The sequence below is a fragment of the Ammospiza caudacuta genome, chromosome 2 (genome assembly GCF_027887145.1).
Source record: "Ammospiza caudacuta isolate bAmmCau1 chromosome 2, bAmmCau1.pri, whole genome shotgun sequence".
Classification (NCBI taxonomy): domain Eukaryota; kingdom Metazoa; phylum Chordata; class Aves; order Passeriformes; family Passerellidae; genus Ammospiza; species Ammospiza caudacuta.
This window is the reverse complement of record NC_080594.1, coordinates 81,233,452-81,252,502: the sequence shown is the minus strand read 5'-3', so window position 1 is coordinate 81,252,502 and position 19,051 is coordinate 81,233,452. Positions and strand designations below refer to the sequence as shown.

Genomic DNA, 19,051 nt, shown 5'->3' with positions numbered 1-19,051 from the left:
GGTTTGCCTGCAGCTGAGAGAGATGTGTTCGTGATAGCTCCTGACCTGGCACACAGTGACCCTCCCTCTCTGCAAACCTGCTGGGCTGAACAGGCAGTGCTATGATGTGAATCAGGATTAAAAATAAGTGGTTCTACATTAGAGCTTTCTAGTACATTGAGTTTTATTCACACATGGGGACTCTGCCCATTTCCAAGATAGGAGCATCATGACAATTGATTTTACTCTCTTACTATCATTTCAGTTTTGGGTTAACCCTGGGAATAGACACCTAGAAAAGTGCTGACAGGTGACAGCAGTTCAAATGGTTCCATTTTAAAAAGAAATTAAAAATCACACTAGTAGAGAAGAAAAAAAAATCTTGTGTGCAACTTTTTTTATAGGAAAAATACAAAAAGGTAAAAATGGTGATTAGGTGGGTATTCTAAAAGTTGCACCCACAGCTTAACTTGGTCTCTGCTGTTAAAATAAAGATCACTGCATTTTGGTCTTTGCCTTATTTTCCAAATTCACCTTGTGTAAAAATGAAACTTAATGAGGAAAGTTGCTTGATTTCTTTGGAGAGCTCAGAATAAACTACTGCAGCAGACAGCAGTTAATGAACATTCTATTCAACAAGCCCCAGGGTTCTAAATTAAAATTCAGTTTGGCTGAATTAAGGGCATGGCCCTTAATATAATTTCCATTAAAAAAAAGCCTTTTACTGTTAGAGACAACACTTCTAAAGGGAAGAGGCAGGGCCCTGTCTTGTAAGGTACTATTTTACCACTGAATAATAATTTTTGGCAGAACCAGGTCTGCAGCATTTTACTTCACAGCAACATCGAGTGCTGTTGCTTTTCCAGCATTGTTTTCCCAGACCAGTATGGCTGCAGCTGAGTTTTTGTTCACCTGTGCTGTGCTATTTCCTCTTCTCCTCACTATGCAGATCAGTGCTCACATTCCTGGACATTCCTGAAGCACTGGAATTCCTGTATGTTACTACAGGGCAGGGTGACAGGCTCAGAATGGACAAGGCAGTGGGACCTGCAGCTGAGAAAATGGGCTTCAGATTTTCCTACCTGCTTTCCAAGTTTGTCCTTCAGCACATCTTAGCCAGAGGCAGTGCTCCAGGGTAGGTGTGATTACTGCACTGGTGTGGAGAGCCAGGGGCACCAGCTGAGGCAAAGTGCAGCTGCAGCACTCTGCCTGCCCAGGGGGCTGCAGCTGAAGGAAATGCTCTGGAAAGAGTTTCCCTTTGGCAGGATGTGCTTGGACTTGGCCGTGAGGACTGCTGCTTGTCCTAAAGGGTTTGGAGCCCATCCTCATCTTGGACAGAGGTATGTCTGGGGTTGGGGTAACAGAAAGAACACTTTACTGTCTCGAAACAGGCATATGTACAATGGTGGTGTGAGGTATTTTATTCCCTTTTGTTGTGAGCAAAGCTGTAAGAAGCCATTTTACACATCGCACACAGACAAGCCATTAACAGAGCGAGCAGCTGGATGAAGAAAAAGCAGGGATAGAACTTGCCCAGCTTCCTTTCCCACACTGACCTTCAGGCCCCCTCTGCTCAGCACCGTGCTTCCTCCAAGGCCTATAATGGTGATGGGTGCTACCAGCACAGCAAACTTCTGCCAGTGGAAGTTTTACATCACCCTAGTGACAATGTTTCTTAGAACACAAGGGAAAGCATCTAAGCCTTGCAGATACAGTGCTGCCAACCTTCTCAGCACCACCAATTTATCCAAAATGCGGAGCCAGCTGATGTTGAAGCTAGGCATACAAAATGGGTAATTCTGCTGCAGGTTGTGTGAGTCACTCTCTGTCTGCCTGAGCCCCAGGGGAGAGAGGGAGAGACTGAATTCCAACAATAAGCTGCAAGTCAATTTGGGATGTGTAGCAAGCAGAATGAAAACTCGGGGCTTCATAGTACCCCCCAGCTTAGACCAATTTAGTTACCAAAACACTACAAATGAATCACAAATAGCTGCAGTTCTTGTAGCATACAGGTTTTCTTTCAAGTTCGTAAAACAAACAGCAGAATGTCACCACAGCCTTTAATTTCTCCTCGTACATAACCATTCACAGTACATTAACAGCCCAAATAATATTGCACTGGATTATTTTAAAAATTTTTCGTCTTGCAAGTAGTACTCACTTTTCAAAGCCAACAGATGAATGATTTGGTCAACTTGCACCAAAAAAATGGTTAGGTAAGAACCCTATACTTTATTTATACCACATGGATTTGTGACCCCAAAGGGAAATGAGAATGAGCTGTCAACTGTTTCCTTGTTAAACACAGAAAATTAGTAAATCGTTGCAGATTAAATGTAGAAAGACTGGGGGGAAAAAGCATGAAATCTGAAAGTTATCTCATTCCTGTTAGACTGCTTGCTGTATATATAATTATATTCTATACTGTGAAAATCCATCTACATTTAAAAGCCCAGCAGTCTACAGATTAACATGGTAAAAAAAATAATATATTTTTATGAAAAGAGAAGAAAATAGTGTTTGCCTCAGAGGAGAAAGTTTTCATATTTCAGTCATCTGGGAGTTCTTTTAGGTGCAATCTTTGAGGCAACAAAATGTCTTTTGGCATTTGGCACTCTAATAAGGACAATATTTTAATACTGGCACAAGCTAAAAACAGCACAGAATGACAACATACAAGACATGAAATGAACCGCAGCCACTGGGATGATGGTAAGCTAGTTTGTATATTCAGAGAACTTAAACAGTTTTGCTGAGGAGTTGTGAAAGTTTCTGCAAAACCATACTCAATTCTCTTCTTTTACCAAAGTGAAAGTTTTCCTAAACTTGGAGGGAGAAAAAGAGTTTCAAATGTCCTCTAGAAAATCAGCAGCTGCTGGACAATCACCACAGCGGCTTGTTCGGCCGTCAATAGGCGTGAGGCTCTTTGTGACTCAGAGCTCGAGCGCGAGAGGCAGAGCTGGTGGCACTTCGGATCACTTCCATCCACCTGTGAGCAGGCACCAGGACAGACACAAACAGAAGGAAGGTCAGTTCCCAGGGGAGGGTTTCTTGACAGGTACAGTCTGTGCTATTGGTTGTACAGTTTGATTTTTAGTGCCTGCGGGAGCATCTTCCTACTTCACCCCTAAATCTGTCTCAAGGCAACTTCCAAAACTGTAAGAGAGAACAGACAGCAGGTCCCAAACAGCAGGTATGGGTCCCAAAACTTGTGAAGTTAATAGTGATTTTACTTGCTCTGCACACACCAAATATCTTTTTCCTGAGTGGTCCAAGCAATGAGCAATTGAGACCAGCCATTCTTAATCTGAGAGCAAAAAAATGTACTTTAGCTGCAATTTCTGCTTCTTTTTCCTAGAACTGATAACGGCATTTTGTGTTTTTATTTTATCATCACTTTCCCACAATTTGCCTTGTTTATAGTTTTGGACTGACATGGCTAAAGGTTAAGAGCAGCTTTCTTTGATGAAGACATCATGATTTTTGACATGTTCATGCTTAATATAAAAGAGCTAAATTAGTTCCCTGTATGAACAATCACAAACCACAAATTAGGAGGATTAGTGCCTTTTCCCAGACTCCATTCACCTGAAGTTCAGTGGGAGGTGTAAAAATTACATGGTGAAGTGGCATAAATATGTAGTAGGAACAGCTGCTTCTGTAAAAATTGTAATTTTGTTTCAGGTGTGATTTTTCCATGCAGTTGTACTAAAGGAAGCAAAGCTATTCTGAAGAGTTACTGAGGTGTCCTGTGATTACTGTTCGCATCCTTCCTGAAGGCTGAGGCATGGAGCTCCCCATACAGCCAGCCTGATCAATTTTGACTGGATAATTTCAGGTTTTGCAGTAATTACTATTACTGCTTCCATATCATCACAACCAATCACTTGATTTTAGCAGCATCAGGTTTAAAATTTCTTTCATAATTTTAAAAACTTTCTCCAGTTGTGCTGAACCACTTTGCCTGTATTACTGAACCAACTTACTTAATAAACTTTGTATCTACTAACCTTTGAAAGAATGCTCCTGAAATTTAACAAAAATTTTCTCTCAAAAACAAACTTACCTTTCAAAGGTGTATTCACTTTCAGCCCTGAAGTAGTACACGTGGGATTTGAAATGTAGCTTGAACACATAATCTTTGTGAATGTTTTCAGATTCAGAAGGAAGGGTAAGTGAATATCCCAATAAAGGAAGGCTGGCTAAAGGATGATTGTCCTGAAAAGATACGATGGAAAGTGCTGTGAGATCAAATGCCCTTAAATAAAGAGAGCATGTAAGTAAATGGAAAGCAGATACAACCTCATTTCAAGATCACTGTGTTTCTACACATGTGCAGAAAAATACCAGATTTACAGAATTGCAGTAAGATAAATTGTCTGGTAGTTTCAGTTGGTCATCATTACAGACCCTCTGCATAAGGATCTGCTGCAGGTTGATCCCCTCAGTATTTCCTTGAAGGAAAGGTGGCTAATATCTTGGAGTTTCACTACTTTCAAACTGATGAATATAATGCTCCATCATTTGCCACTGGCAGGGCACCACCCAGCTTCATCCTCAGCTTGCAAATTCCCACTCCTTTAGAGCTGTGCTGGCCACCCAGCAGGGTCACTGCTGAAGTGCAGTTACTGCATGGGCAACGGTTTCTTTATCTCTCTTACGTGTGGAATATCCTCCAATTCCTTCTTTCATCATTTAGGATTTCTATAACAATGTATAATGTAGCAACTTGAGTTACTTTGTGCTTATACCCTGCTCAAACAGATTCAGGAGTCCAAGAGATTCTAAACAGAAATCCCCTAGTTTTGCGGTAGGATGTTTGCTCAGGTAGATTAAATCATTGACCACTGTTCTCTTGTTTGGCTTAAGTGTCAGTCATGGTAAACAGAATTTGAAAGTCACTATTAAGTTTTTAATTGTAGTGATAAAAGCCTGGTTTTACCACAGCTTCTGAGCAGTGGTGAGCTCTGCTGTGCTTTCAAGAATGATCTGCATTGTGACTGCTGAGAGCTTCAGGAAAGAACTGGGCCAGGAGCAGTGAGAACAAGCCCTGCTGTGTGCCGGTGGCAGTGAAGGCTGTGTGTGCAGCTGTGCCCAGTGCACCTGCTGCTCCAGCCCACAGCATCCCTGACTGATACCCACTTTTCTCTCAGCTGCCTCTTTGGAAAAGAACCCCTCACTGTCACCTCCAGCCACTCACACTTGCCCAGTTGGTTACCTGGTGCGATTTATAGAAGAACATGCAGAAGTTGGTGAACACCACCCAAAGCTTCTGCCACCCATTGCTGTTTTTGAATTTTCTTAGCAGATTTCCAGACAGTTGGTTCTGAAACAGATCAAAAGCAGTCAAGTAAAACAGTGAAAGGTGCCTGCAGCTTTCTAGTTATTGTAAGAAAAAATATTTGCTTTTATCTGGTTTTATGTGGCCTGGTTATAAATGAAAATTCTTCAATTGACTGGACGTACATTTCTTCTGCATTTTTCTACTGCTGAGCAGTACTTTACATATTTTTTTGTTTGCAGCTGTGTACTTCCAAAAACTCAAAGCTACTACACTAATTATTTTATCAACTGAGGTGGCTTTTGGTAATCTGTTACTAAACCTCAGTCTTGTTAATCCTACTGTCTTCTTTTAAAATGGTACTTAAATAGAATGGAAACAGAAAGTCTGACATGAACTTGTGATGTAAAGGAAAATTATGACATACTTTAGAATTGCAGATAGAGACTGAGGTCTCTGTACCCAGGGACTTCACATGGTACTTTTCAAAGATTTCAAAAACAAGGACTGTTCACCTTAATGTTAGCTGGATTTTGGATAGTTTAACATAAAGGAGGAGACAGCCATAACCAAGTACATGTATTCAATGGCTGGTTTTAGCAACTGCTCTTCATATAGTGAAGATGGAAAGACAGGCATCATTGTTCCTTGCAAATGAAGGGGGGTTCTCAGTGAATTATCAAGGATTTCCCATTCCTTGTTGACTGTAGGGCTCTTGCCTGGATCACAATAGCCGTTTACATAATTTTCTTTATCTAATGCAGAAGCTAACAATCTGTAAAGCTTAATAGTTGAAATCTGGGGTTCCTGGTGTAGCTACTACAAATGAAGTATTCATTTCACCAGCCTTGGATATGCATTAAAGCCTTTCCTTTAACTCATCCTGTTCTCTGATATCTGGACAACTGCCTCCCTGCCCTAAGTTACAGGTGTACTCCTTAATTTTCTGTTACCTCATTACTCTGGAGGATATCATAAAAGGACAGGCTTTGCATTCGGTACCAGCAGACATATGAAATGGAAACAGGCCGCTGATCACTGATCAGTCCAGCAGGTAGGGAGGAACAGTCACTGACAGAGAGAGGCTCTTCTACCACAAGAGAGACAGAGAGGAGGGAGAGACACAAAGAAAATAAACGATAATGCTGAAGTGAGAGGCACCAACAGGACGAGGTGAGCATGAGCGGGCCCTGCCACGCATGGAGCAGCAGTGGAGCTGGAGATGTTTCACAGAACAACGCATGGCTCCAGGGTGGCTTGGTCTTCACTGCTCTGTGTTCATTGGAGGCACAGGGAAGGAACAAAAATGAGCAACAATGAACACTGATCTCAGACCTAGTTAGATTTGCCTAACTAAATGTTTTAATCATTAGAATGAGTCACTGGTATAAGTTCTGTATCTGTTTATAATAAGGCCTCTGGCTTTAGGGAAAAATACGAGACCTTGTCCTGTGCTGAACTATTCCTCCCTTGCAGGATATAAGGATATGAAGAATGGAAAATCCCACCTACGTGAGACAGAAATGAGGCTCTACAGTTAGCATTTTTTAGCATGAATATTTTGTCATACTTCAGCAACAAACTCACCTCCTGTTTAAAAACAGAGGCAGTTACACAAACTGTGGATATGTTTGTCCTTACATCACTGTGTTCTGCATCAGTATCTCTTCTCTAGAGCAATGGTGGCCTAATGTTTGAGGGCTGCCATGTGAATGCAGATCCACTCAGCTTTAAGACTCCTTCCATTTTCATAGAGCATAAATTTCCCTTTGCTGAGGGCTGTGATAAAGTACACAGAGCTCCTTGGACTCTCTTCAGTGAAGGAAGAACACCTCAGCAGGCTTACTACTTCATCCTAAAACCTACACTGAGCTAGAAATCTTTCATTTCAATCTTTGAAAAGACAATGTCTGCACCTTGGCTGTTGAGTACAGAATTAACAAATGTGTATCAAATTGGCTTAGCTGTGATCAGAGTGGTAAAAAAGGGGTTTATTTTGAGGTGGAAAATGCAAATAAAGAAAAAGCAGATGAGACTGAGCAATGAGACAAGGTTCCAGAAAAGATGGCTAGGTAAAGAAAGTAAGTTAGTAATACACATAATTGAAACTCTGGCTGCAGCAGCTAAAGACAATATCCTTTCCGCTCGAGCAATGACTTAATGCCTCTGTAACTGAAAGCATTAAGACAGTTTGAACTGCTGTACATTCTAAAGGCCATCAGCTTTTTTTTTTTTTGACAGTTGCTTCTATGAAAATTACTGCTCTAACTGATTGTACAGAGGTGCACTACAGGAGCAGATCTGTGCTGCTTGAGTGACGGTTCATGCCATGGTTTGGGAATACAGGAGGCAGGTTAATAACCGTGCCTGGAACTTCCCAGGAGGAGACAAGGAAACAGTGTACTTGTTAAGGAGGAGCAAAAAGGAAATTGTCATTGAAAAGCGAGCCTGGAGCTGCAGTTCAGGTGGTTCTGAGGCAGATACCTCCACAGCAATACTAAAGTCGATCATTGAAACACTGGTATTTCTGTGCCAGCAGACGTGCACCGTAGTGTTGCCACGGTGGGGTGACTGACGTTCGAGTGAGGTGCGGGATGCACTGAGGTCGTCCTCAGATTCCTGGTCTACAGTAGTTTCATCAGGAGACTCTATGAAATGCAGGGAAAAAGCATCTTTCTTCCTCTATGCAACAACATATATAATTGGAAAAATTAAACAAATCAATTCTGTCCGCAGTATTGTGAACTAATTTTAAAACACCATTTTAGAAATAGTTTTGTGCAGACTTTAAATAGATTATTATAGTTTATACATTTAATGTGTTTCTGCAAGTGTTAGAATTAAAGGCTAACTACCATGCTTTGTTGGTGTTTTTAATACCTTCCAAGGACAGGCACTGCCCAAATAGTTCCTGAAACCATTATGCTTAAGTCACTTCTCTATTAAATAAAACTTTCTGCTAACTTCAACAAGAACATTAAAATGGCACATATCTCAATATAGCTATACATATATATGTGTATAAATCAACTTCAAATGTCTCAGTTTGACTTGCGGCCAGCACTTCTCACCACTTTGCTTAGAAGCAGCCACCAATCATACTGACAAAAGTGAATAAAACCTACTCTGGCATTTACTTACTATTGTCAGGTGGGCTGCTTGCCAGTAACTCTGGGGCAGGGCCACTGCTTTTCTCGGCCAGGTCTATTGCCATCTGGATGTCCTCAGTCCATTTGTCCATTTCAGCGCGGGAACTAACAATGAAAATTCAGGTTTTATTCACTTTCATACAAGCTGAAAGCAAACTCTAAGAAACAGACACAAGCTGAGCTTATTTGAAACTGAAATAAATAAATTCAGACACACAAAGATGCTACATTTTTCTCCCTGATTACTTAGTTTTGGTTCCAGCTTGCACAGTTGCCACTCTATTGTGTCCCATCCACTTTTTTCTTAACAACTGGCTTTCAGGAAAGAATTTACCTTTGAGAAGATGGTTTTAGGAGCAAATACAAACAAAATGATGCCTCTCTGTCCCACTGTGACAGCTGCAGAGAAACACAGCTCACATGTGGACTTTGTCTCCACTGAATTACCTTGCAGCAACAACGATGGACTGGTGTTGACCTCGTAGTGTCAGGCAGTGAGGAACTCCCCATTCCTCCTCACTCTCCTCCATCTGAGAGGTAAAAGGCCAAATGCAGTCAGATTGTAGGAAGTACATATTTCTTAAGGTGAAACAGTGAACTGAATGAGCTCTTACCATCGGGGAAAAGAAAATAGGAGAAATGCTCACAAACAAATTTGAGCTAGGTGTTGAGGAAAAAAACAGTGCCTTGCAAGCTGGAAAAATAGTAAGTTCTGCAATAACATCTTGAACGAAAAGCATGGCTTTGTCTGCTTTGTGTCCAAGCAAATAGCAGTATTTTTATCAGAAGAGTGATTTATTGTACAAAAGGGTGTGTTAAATGCTGGGAGTGCTCTGGGAGCTGTAGCATAGCACAGTTCTGCTGAGAGCAAGTCCAGGCCAAATGGCCACTGACCACTGAGTGGATTCCTGGAAATGCTAGATAAAACTTGAAACCTTGCAAATGTTTAGAGAAAATCAATTACTGTGGTAGTGACAATTTAATTCAATTTTCAGGAGAACAGCAAAGAACTGATACCAAACAGTGAGAAGTTCCATTGAAAATAATGGAGGGAATGAAACCTCTTTGAAATCAGCAAAAATATTTTTGGAACAACACAAGAAGAGGTAAATAAGTGCTATTGGCTTGAAATGGCTGTTTTCCAGAAGAATTGCAACAAGAGCTCCAAATAACATTTTGCCGCCAGATTCCCACTACTTTGGCTTTAAGATACAGAACTGAAAACATTAGGAAATGCCTTTTTAATAGAAATTAGATTGTTGCTACTGTTTACTTGTCTTGTGTGCATCTATAATGAATTGGGGATGAATTACTTGTAAGAATCATGTTCAAGAAGTCTGTATTGTGAGGAAGCAGCCCTCAAAAATGCCTTTTCCTCTTTATGGAAAGCTCAAATTCTTTCTTTGTATTACACATAATCTTTGTATTACACACAAAAAATGAGGGGGCTCACTTTGCTATGTGATGACCTCTGTGCAGAAGGCTGCAGGAACAGATGCTGAACCCAAGGCAGATTTAGAGAACACCTCTCTTTCTGCTGTTTTCAGCCCAGCAGAAATCCATCAAGCAATTAAGATGGGACCACAAATGGCCACTAAAGCACGAATCCCTTAAGCTCTCACAATACTTACTGTCATGCCATACAGTGGAAGATGCCCATGGACTTTAAACTGATTGGATGCTGTCAGGCCTCTACTTGTGTACAACAGGATATCATTGAACTGAAAAGCAAGGATAAGCATCATTAGAATGGTGTTGGCTGGCATGTATGTATGTGAAAAAAAAATTAAAAGAGAACAGTGAATACAGGAAAGTTGGGTATTTATATGGCACTCCTAATTCATTAATCCAAAATATTGGCTTCCACAATATTCCACTACCTAGTGTCAGCACCTGCTATCTTCCCTGCCCTCCTTTCTGGCTAGGTTTAGGTATGTTTCCATAATTTTCCACTGGATATTTTTCGATGCCTTCTAATGTTCCCTTTGTGATCTCTGGGTCAGAACTACCAAGTCACAACAGCAGTGAAACAGAGCAGTACATTTCATACATTTCACACTCTGCTGCACTTTGAAGCTGTGGAAGGTGTGTCCTTCACCAGTATTTTCTCCTGCTTAGAGAGAAAAGATAGTTAAACCTGCCCAAGAGGTGTGTCCAACTCAGCCCTTGTAAACAGAGTGCCTGTCTTTTACTCCCCATATTCAAAAGGAAGCTGGGAGACCTTTTTCCAGGTAGATGGTTTTATGTTAAAAATACCAAATTGAAGAGACTGAAAATCTCAATTTGTAGAGCTTCCTGCAGGTAACAACAGTTGTCCAAAGCATGTCAAATGACTGCCTGCATTTTGTTGCCATAAAATGAACAGAATATTTTCACTGGGCCACCTGGGTCAAAGGGTGTTTTTCTCAAACCAGATGGCTGCATCAAGAAAATCACACTCTGTGGTGTGAAACAGAGCTCTTGCCACAGTCCTCTACAATGCAGCAGCAGCAATTCATGAAACTTTGTGGATCAGCCACTAGAGGGGGATTTAATTATGCCAATGATTATATGTGCATTTGGAATCTCACAGTACTGACCTGGGATTTTACCTCCAAATAGATTCTGGTGCTTAAGACAGATAAAAGATTTCTTTGACAGTAAAAGCAACTGACTTGAGAGTCTAGTTCTCAGATTTTTTCATGTTTATAACCAAGGCATCATCTAGTATCTGTTGGTATGCAAGAAAACAGGCACCGTATTCGTTGAGGCTTCCCCTTCAGTGCCTTTAAAGGCAGAGGATAATCCTACTCAGGTAGATTTATCAGGTTATATCTTTGGCTCATTTAAAATATTAAATGTCAAACACCTTGTAAAATCTAGCACACTCACAAGCTTTTCTACACAGCTACTGCCTTCACCTTTAGCACACAAGAAGCCAAAGAAGCATTCTTCTGCCACACTGCACTGACTCTTCGGGGGTTTGTGTACTAAAAAATCTGTGCACCCTGCTGGGTGTCCCAAGGCCACAACAGCAGTAACCTGAGGAGTTTGGGAGCAAATCAGCTGGCTGGGAAGAAAAGAGAGGAGGAGTCTTTTTATCCAGTGGACTCTTGTGGATCAGAGAGTGAGTGGGATCACCGTAACGTCAAAGTGGTGGGAGGAGACAAACTTCCCTAGTACAAAACTTGCAAAATGCATCTCCAAGTACAGGTAGATCCATCAACATGCTGGGCACTTGTGTTGGAACTGGATGATTTCTGGAAAAATTTGGTTCTGTGATGTGTTCTGAGAGCATTATATGAATTATTGTTCGTATCACTAGGAGTCACTCTATCTTCTCTGAATATGATCACTATCCCATGTGGTGCCACTTTTCATTTTGTAATGATGCTTTTATTTAAGACAAGGTGCAAGGAGGTATTATTTTATCATTATATTCACACTGTCATATCAAAAATAGTTTTCTCTTTGTAAGAAGTAGTTGCAAAGAGAATATTGGATTTGAACAGAAATGTAAGTTCTTAACAACCAGCTGCACAGGTGATGTACTATGTTAATTTAAATAAGGCTGTTTAAAATACTTACTGTAATTCAAAATTCAAGTCTAACAGTTATGTCTAGTAGATGCCTTGAGTTACATTTCATTGTACAAAGAAAAATTGTCTTCTTGCTTACCAGAAAAAACATCCGTTGCTGTAAACCTTTTCCAGACAACTTACTAAGACTGCCCAGCCTAATAAACTCCTGTGGGAAACAAATACAAGACAAAAATTTATCTCCTGCAGAAATTATGATTTTTTTTTAGTATATAAACAGAAATATGACTTCTTGGTCATACAAATGACTCTCAGTGACCAAGACTTTTAATTTTATTAAATATGTTAGAAATCTAATTTATAGGATAATTCCTGTTTGTAAGTGTCTTTAGGATAAACTCCTTTCATTCATATTAAGAAAATTCAGGTAAGCAAAATTGTTTTTACCTGACAATAACTCCTTCAGACAGCCCCCTCTTTCCCCAGTTTTTAATGAGTATTTTTCACAGCACAAATCACATAAAAACTAATGATATATATGTGTTCTTGATTAGCCACTGGTAATCTTCTGTGGTGCATATGGCACACACTGCTCTCATTCACTGCAGTGTAAAACCAGCTACACAACATCACCATTAGCAGCAGACAAAGAAAGACATTTGTCTGGCAGTATGAGTTATCCCAGCACCATCATGTCATATAATACAGCACATTAATCCAAACCACAGTGTTTAAGAATGTTTAGGGATGGAAAGAGAGGAAAAGTAGCACATCTAACATTTCAAAACACTGGATTTCCTAGGTTTGCTGTGAACTATGCAGCAATTCACTCTTATATTTCTCTGAAAGCCATGAAAATACAATTTTTCTGTCACTCCCTCCAGCTTCTGCTAAGAGGTTCATATTTATTTATTACAGTCTTTCTAAGGTCATTCTACTCATAACTGCGGATGTAAAAACCTGTATAAAGCACTTAACCACCTGCATCTTAGGAATAAAATGGCTCAAATCAGCCTTTTCAGAGAAACAACACAAATGCCTTAGGCTTGCTTTGGTGTGTCCGGTCCCCCCACCTGCACTGCCTGGGGGCTGAAGGGTGGAAAATGGATAGAGGTGCTTATCCCTGTGCCACACTAGGCTCCTGGAAGCTGCTGTTGGCCACCAAGGAGTATTGATCATAACTGGGGCCATGTCCCTGCACCCAACGGTCCCAGGCAGGCTCAGCACCAGCACGGCCAGCGGTGGGGACTGCATGGATGCAGCTGCAGGTCACTGCCACCTGCAAGGACAGCCAGCCACGGGGGTTCTCCTGTGCAGCACAGGAACCAGCTCAGCAGCACCAGACAGGCTCCGGACAGCCTGCAGAGGATGGGGTTACAGTGGCGTTTGCCTCCCAGCCCTGCCTGCACCAGGGCAGGGACTTGAGTCAGAGCCAGAACAGCCAAGGGCTGGAAGCAGCAACAGCCTGGGCATGTGCCAGAGCGTGGTGGCCAATGCTTCTTGTCTTGGCAGGGAAACAACTTCTGCCCCCCATCTGCCTTTTCCTTGAACTTCCTAGGACAGGAAGACTGCTCAGACTTTAAATAGACTAGGGTAGCAGAAAACACCCGATGACAGCATTTAATTTCATGTGATAGAGAGATGCAGAGGCTGTGAAATGTCCTGAGGGACTTGCCAAGGATGTGAACAGTCTGTGGATCACTAGAAAGAAACATGAGCTGTGGCAGCTGCTTGGAGACAGGGAAAAGGTAAAGGGAGGAAGTGGGGAACAGCCACAAATGCAGAAATACCTGTGCTCAGCACTACCTTCCCAATGGCACATCAAACTCGTTGCAAGCTCTGGTTTTGTGTATTACATGCAAAAGTCAAGGGACTGGGAAGGAAACTACTTCAGCAAGAGACAACTCTCAAGTTTGCACACACAGATACATGTGCCTAAGAAAATAAAAAAGGCTACAAATATTACAGTGTGGGTCATTTGTTCTGAAATGAGCTTTTGATTTTAAAAAGGCATGATAAGTAAGAAGGAGATGTTGGTATTCTTATGGCACAATTAAAAGTGTTTACTTAGGGCAACATTGTCTCAAAAATTATTGCCTAATGTTACAGTTAGACTAAAGAGACTGCTCCTCCACAGGGCCATGAGTTTCAAAGCAAGGCATGGTGAAAGGGCTGAAGTTCTTCCAGCACAAATGCCTTACTCCCCTTTAATCTATCAAGCTCTAGCATCAGGGCCTGGGAAAAAAAAATAAGGGCAGGAAGAAGACATGTGCAACTGCTCAGGCTCTGAATGCTGTGATAAATGCTACACTTTTACTGCCTCTGTTATAAAAGATGTTTGGAATTGCCTAAAACAGTCCAGATCTATACAAAAGACAAAACTTTAAAAGTCAATAAAAAGCTAATAAAGAGGATTGCCTTTTCCTGCTTTAAAGGTGCTGTTTTCTATGGTGTGCTGGTTTTGGCTGGGGTAGAATTAATTTCTTCATCATGGCTGGTATGGGGATGTGTTCTGGATTTGTGCTGGGCACAAGTAGCTGAACACAGGGTTGATGATAAAGAGATGTTTTTGTTATTGCTGAGCAGGGCTTACACAGAGCCAAAGCCTTTTCTGCTTTCCCTACAGCCACACTGGTGAGGGAGCTGGAGGTACATGTGAACCTGGGAGGAGTCACAGCCAGGACAGGTGACTCAAACTGACCAAAGGGACATTCCAGACCATGTGACATCATGCTCAGTCTATACAGTGGGGGGATGAAGAAGGAAGGGGGAACATTTGAGGTGATGGTGTTTGTCTTCCCAAGTCCCCATTACACCTGCCCTGCTCACCTTGGATGGCTGAACACCTGCCTGCTCTTGGCAAGCAGTGAATTAATTCTTTGTTTTGCTCTACTTGTGTGCATGGCTTCTGCTTTCCCTGTTAAACTGTCTTTATCTCAACCCATGACTTCTCTTGATTGCTTTTACCCTTCTGACTCTCCACCTGGTCCTGCAGTTGGGGCAGTGAGCAAGCAGCTGTGTGGGTCTTGGCTGCTGGCTGGGGTTAAATGATGACATTTGGCATTATTGTGTTTACATCTGAGAGGTTTTGGTGACAGAAACAGGTTCAAATGATGAAAGGCAATTTCACAGGTGCCCCTAATAAACAGGTTTTGGAAACATACCTAATGATTTGAAATGGTATCAAATCTTAATCACAACTCTGTTACTCACCCTTCCGGGGATCACCAGATTGTCCATGCCTATCAAGTCTTTCTTCAGTTCATGCAGCTTCTGGAAGTTCTCCATCTTTATCATATTGCCATGGAGCTGAGCCACCATTTCAGAAATCTCAGCCAAAGCAGCTAGATGGACAAATCCATAAAGTGCTCAGTAAAAATTTACAAGAATGTTCAAGAAGAAATATGGCTTTTGTCAGCAGTACCCAGCTCATGAGCCCTCTTGTGCTACTCCTCTCCTCTACAGCATAAAGCTACCCAGGCAGACTAAAACCCACACAAACTCTGGACATCATCTTATGCAGTGGATGGGGTGGAGTGTTGTGATAAAGAGACAATCTATTTCCCAAAAATTTGCCCTGTTTTAGCCACAGTAACTTTATAAGAAGAGTATGGTCAATCCAGAGCACCAACAAATGGATTCTCATAAAGGACTTAAATTCCTACAACTCTGATCAATCTAGGGATGTTCTTTGTGCTTCAAAAAAATGCATTTCCCCCCCTGCTCGCAGCACACTGGGTCAGGTCCATATTTGAAAAGAGCAGGAAATGGCAGTGTCACTTATTTCATCATTTCAGATGGCAAACACCTGAAATTATACAATCTTGGGGTTTGTTCTCAGTCCCATCAATGAGAACAGCTAAAGGGCTGCACACCACTGAGTCACATCATGGCTCTACTCCATTCTCTCCAGGGACACCACCCTGTGCCATCGTGTGTGGGAGCACACCTGGCTGGGTGGGCAGGCTCTGAATGGGCCAAAGACATGGGCTGGCAGTGCCAGGAGAGCAGCTACAGCCATTTGTGTTAAAAAACCACAGTCCATGAACAGCAACAGTGGCTCCATCTCCCTTCATCATTGCTCAGTACACAGTTCACCCACCTGCTAGTGGGAGACATGCTCTCTTCTGGGATTAAATTAACTTTTTTTTTGCTTCCTTTAGACTCTGACCTTTAAAAAGAGTCTGCAAAACCTTAGTAAAGAAACGGATCCCAGAGTGATGGGGTCTCTAAATCACACTGTCCTCCTGTTGTCTTATTTTCACCTGTGAACCCTATGTTCATATGCATTTCAAAAGTGAAGCCTGCTACACTCTCTGGGGAGAGGAGAATGGACACATCATCCTCACGCCCCAGCCTTGGCTGAAAGACATGCAGGCACTACTCACTGCCTTCTCTGAGATAATTCAGGGAGCAGAGGGATTTGGGCCAGCACCCGTGTCACAGAGCCCCCCAGTGTCACACAGCCCTCAGTGTCACAGGTCTCTGTGGCATTTCCTACTGCCACAGGTCAGGTTAGCTCTGCATTCCCTGCACTGTCTGCTGGGAGTCTCATCCCACAGCATCTGAGGGAGCTCAGCTCACATGTTATGCCTGGAGCAGTTGTGCTGAGCACTGTTCCCTGCCCGAGTTCTTCCATGGATCTGCACCAATGCACCAAAGATAATGGACACACAGGTGTGGGGGATGGATGCAAAGGGGAAGGAGAACAAACCCTCAGAAAGAAATGGCAGGCAGTGAGTTCAGGCTACAGGAGGGCAATTTCTTCATGTTTGAAAAAAAAAACCAGCCCTAAATCCAAAATCAACCCATGCTGGCTGCTTTGAGCTCCTGAAACAAATCACAGAAATGATAACAGAGCAAACTGTATTCTTGGAAAAGAAGACAAATAACACTGAAAGACATAATAACAGCATCCCTACTGGGTCAGACCAAGGGTTCACCTGGGCTAGTATTTTGTGTTATTAGAGGATCTCTAGGGAAAGCTAGGAACAACACAAGCACATATGGTATGTTCCCTGTGCTCTCTCCAACCTTCCAACTGTTTTCAGTTCAAGAGGCTTCCCGAACCTGCTGTCATTTCTGTGTGTTTAATAACCCCCAGCAGAATTCTATTCCAAGCACCTGCCCAGACTGTGGCACAATGTGTATAGAAGAGAATCCTTCTGTTAATCCTACTGCTTATGGTGCTCTGAGTGGTGGATTTTGCAACTCAATCTTCTTTTTATGTAGGCTTAAAAAAAATGTTTTCCTTTCCTCCAGCCATACACCTCTAATGGATTTTGATGTCATTCCCTGCTCCAGGAACTGATGCCTTTTCTCTTTCTTACCTCTCGAATCCCTGAAGTCCATGTGGCTTGGAGGGTAGTGCTTGCAAAGCCTCTCCATGATCTGCTTGTAGTGCATAAGCCTGTGTAAAGGCCTGAGGAGGAAGGTATTGAGAGGCAAATAGCAGACTTTCTGTAGCTCGAAATCTCTGCAGAAGGTCTCCAGCTTGCGGGAGTTCCTGATCCCATTCTCCAGCTCCATTAAAATCTCATTGTGCTTTCGCAGGTGAATTGTCAGTTGCTTTTATGCATGAAAGAAAAGAGGAGGCTCTTAACAATCACTGAGAGACATGACTCAGCCCATACCTAATCCAGTAACACATCCAACTAGCACAGCAGTGGGGATTTTGCAAACAGAATTGCTGCACAACACAATGGTTCTGATATTCACTTGCCAAGGAGAAAAGGCATTACTCATTTGAAGTAGACGCCCCCACCCCCTCTGCATTCCCAGGAAAACTAAAGCGCATAATTCAACAAAACTCTCTTATCAGTGAGGAATCCAAAGGCAAGGAGATAACATGAACACAGATCATGCAAGTAGGTGCAATAGAGACAGCCAAAAATTGTGAATGGGATTTTCTAAAAGGATGAAGGGATTTAGATGCCCCAGTTGCCCTTTGGTGATTTTGGGGAACAGAGATGCAGGTAAATGGACTTCTGGCTTCTGCTCTCCTCTTATTAATGAGAAGTTGCATCTCTTGGGAAACTCAACAAACACAAAACCAGAGGTGTTGCCCAACAGAAATGGGTATGTTAGAAGCTCCTCATCCTTAGACTACATCCTCTTCTCCTTAGTGCAGTCTCTAAATAATCCCAGTGGCAGCAGGGGAGCTGCACACCAGCAATGAATGAGGTTTGCATTAAATACGTAATTCCATTTAGGTCTCAGTATCACAGGTATTCACAACTCCCCCTTAAAACAATTCAGCAGTATTTTTTTAAAACAATTTATACAGGGAATTAGTTGTGTTTTGAAAAAGGTAAACTGGTTCTTCAGGATGTACAGAGCCTCTCTGAGCAGTCAACTGAAGGTTTCCAGTAAATAGTAGAATATTAAGCAGCAGCAAAAAGAATCTGAATGCATAAATTGAATGGACTTGAGAAGAAATTCTGTCTTAATCTGAAGTTTGTGCTTTTTGACACATTTCCAGTCAACTCTCTCTCTCCTGTGATTTGTGACATGTTTACCAGAAACATACCTTCCCTAGAGCCAAGCTGCTTCCTCCACACACTGCATATTCATTTTACAAGCTTGCAACTCAGGAAAAGACACAGCAGACCCTCTGGGCTGCCACAGAGACTGCCCATTAATTACTTTTCTTAACTTCTTTCCTATATTAATTAAACACGTAGCATCAGTTTGCAGATCTTTTAACAGGTCTCATGATAAATAAGTACAGTTTTTACTAACTTTATTTCTGTTTCTTGCGCAGTTCTTTTAAGTTAAACTAGCTTTTGTCTCTTTACCTATCAGTTGATCAGTGGTGGTGGATCTCAAAGCAAATGTAATGGGAAAGGGAAAATGGGAAAAGGGAAAGCACGCTGCCAGGTCTAAGTTACAGTGAGGACTGTACACTGCCCTTAAACTAGTGGCCCAGAAGGACCTGCAGACAGCAAAGGAGACACGATATAATGTTGCAAGATACCAAGAGCAAAGTCTGTCTGAAGCTCTCTGGTACTCTAAAAACAGTTTGTGAAGAGCTGCATCCTTCTTGAGAGCAGAGATGGAGGCAGAAAAGTCTCCTCTGCATTTCTTCCACTGCATGTGAATTACATCTTGAGGGGGAAAAGCAG

At 42.0% G+C, this 19,051-nt stretch overlaps 1 protein-coding gene across 3 annotated transcripts in view; it reads right to left on the bottom strand.

Moving 5' to 3' along the window:
- Nucleotides 1–2,022: 2,022 nt before the first annotated feature.
- The window catches only part of FARP1 (FERM, ARH/RhoGEF and pleckstrin domain protein 1), a 200,462-nt gene continuing 183,433 nt past the window's right edge, over nucleotides 2,023–19,051 (bottom strand). For all 3 annotated transcript variants that reach the window (XM_058824877.1, XM_058824879.1, XM_058824876.1), the window contains exons 18-27: nucleotides 17,258–17,495; nucleotides 15,141–15,271; nucleotides 12,067–12,135; nucleotides 10,041–10,130; nucleotides 8,857–8,939; nucleotides 8,402–8,514; nucleotides 7,745–7,908; nucleotides 5,198–5,305; nucleotides 4,046–4,197; nucleotides 2,023–2,968 (exon numbers count right to left, since the gene is read on the bottom strand). In XM_058824877.1, coding sequence (XP_058680860.1) covers nucleotides 2,887–2,968; nucleotides 4,046–4,197; nucleotides 5,198–5,305; nucleotides 7,745–7,908; nucleotides 8,402–8,514; nucleotides 8,857–8,939; nucleotides 10,041–10,130; nucleotides 12,067–12,135; nucleotides 15,141–15,271; nucleotides 17,258–17,495 — 1,230 coding nt within the window. In that variant the 3' untranslated portion in view covers nucleotides 2,023–2,886. The remainder of the gene's footprint in view (nucleotides 2,969–4,045; nucleotides 4,198–5,197; nucleotides 5,306–7,744; nucleotides 7,909–8,401; nucleotides 8,515–8,856; nucleotides 8,940–10,040; nucleotides 10,131–12,066; nucleotides 12,136–15,140; nucleotides 15,272–17,257; nucleotides 17,496–19,051) is intronic.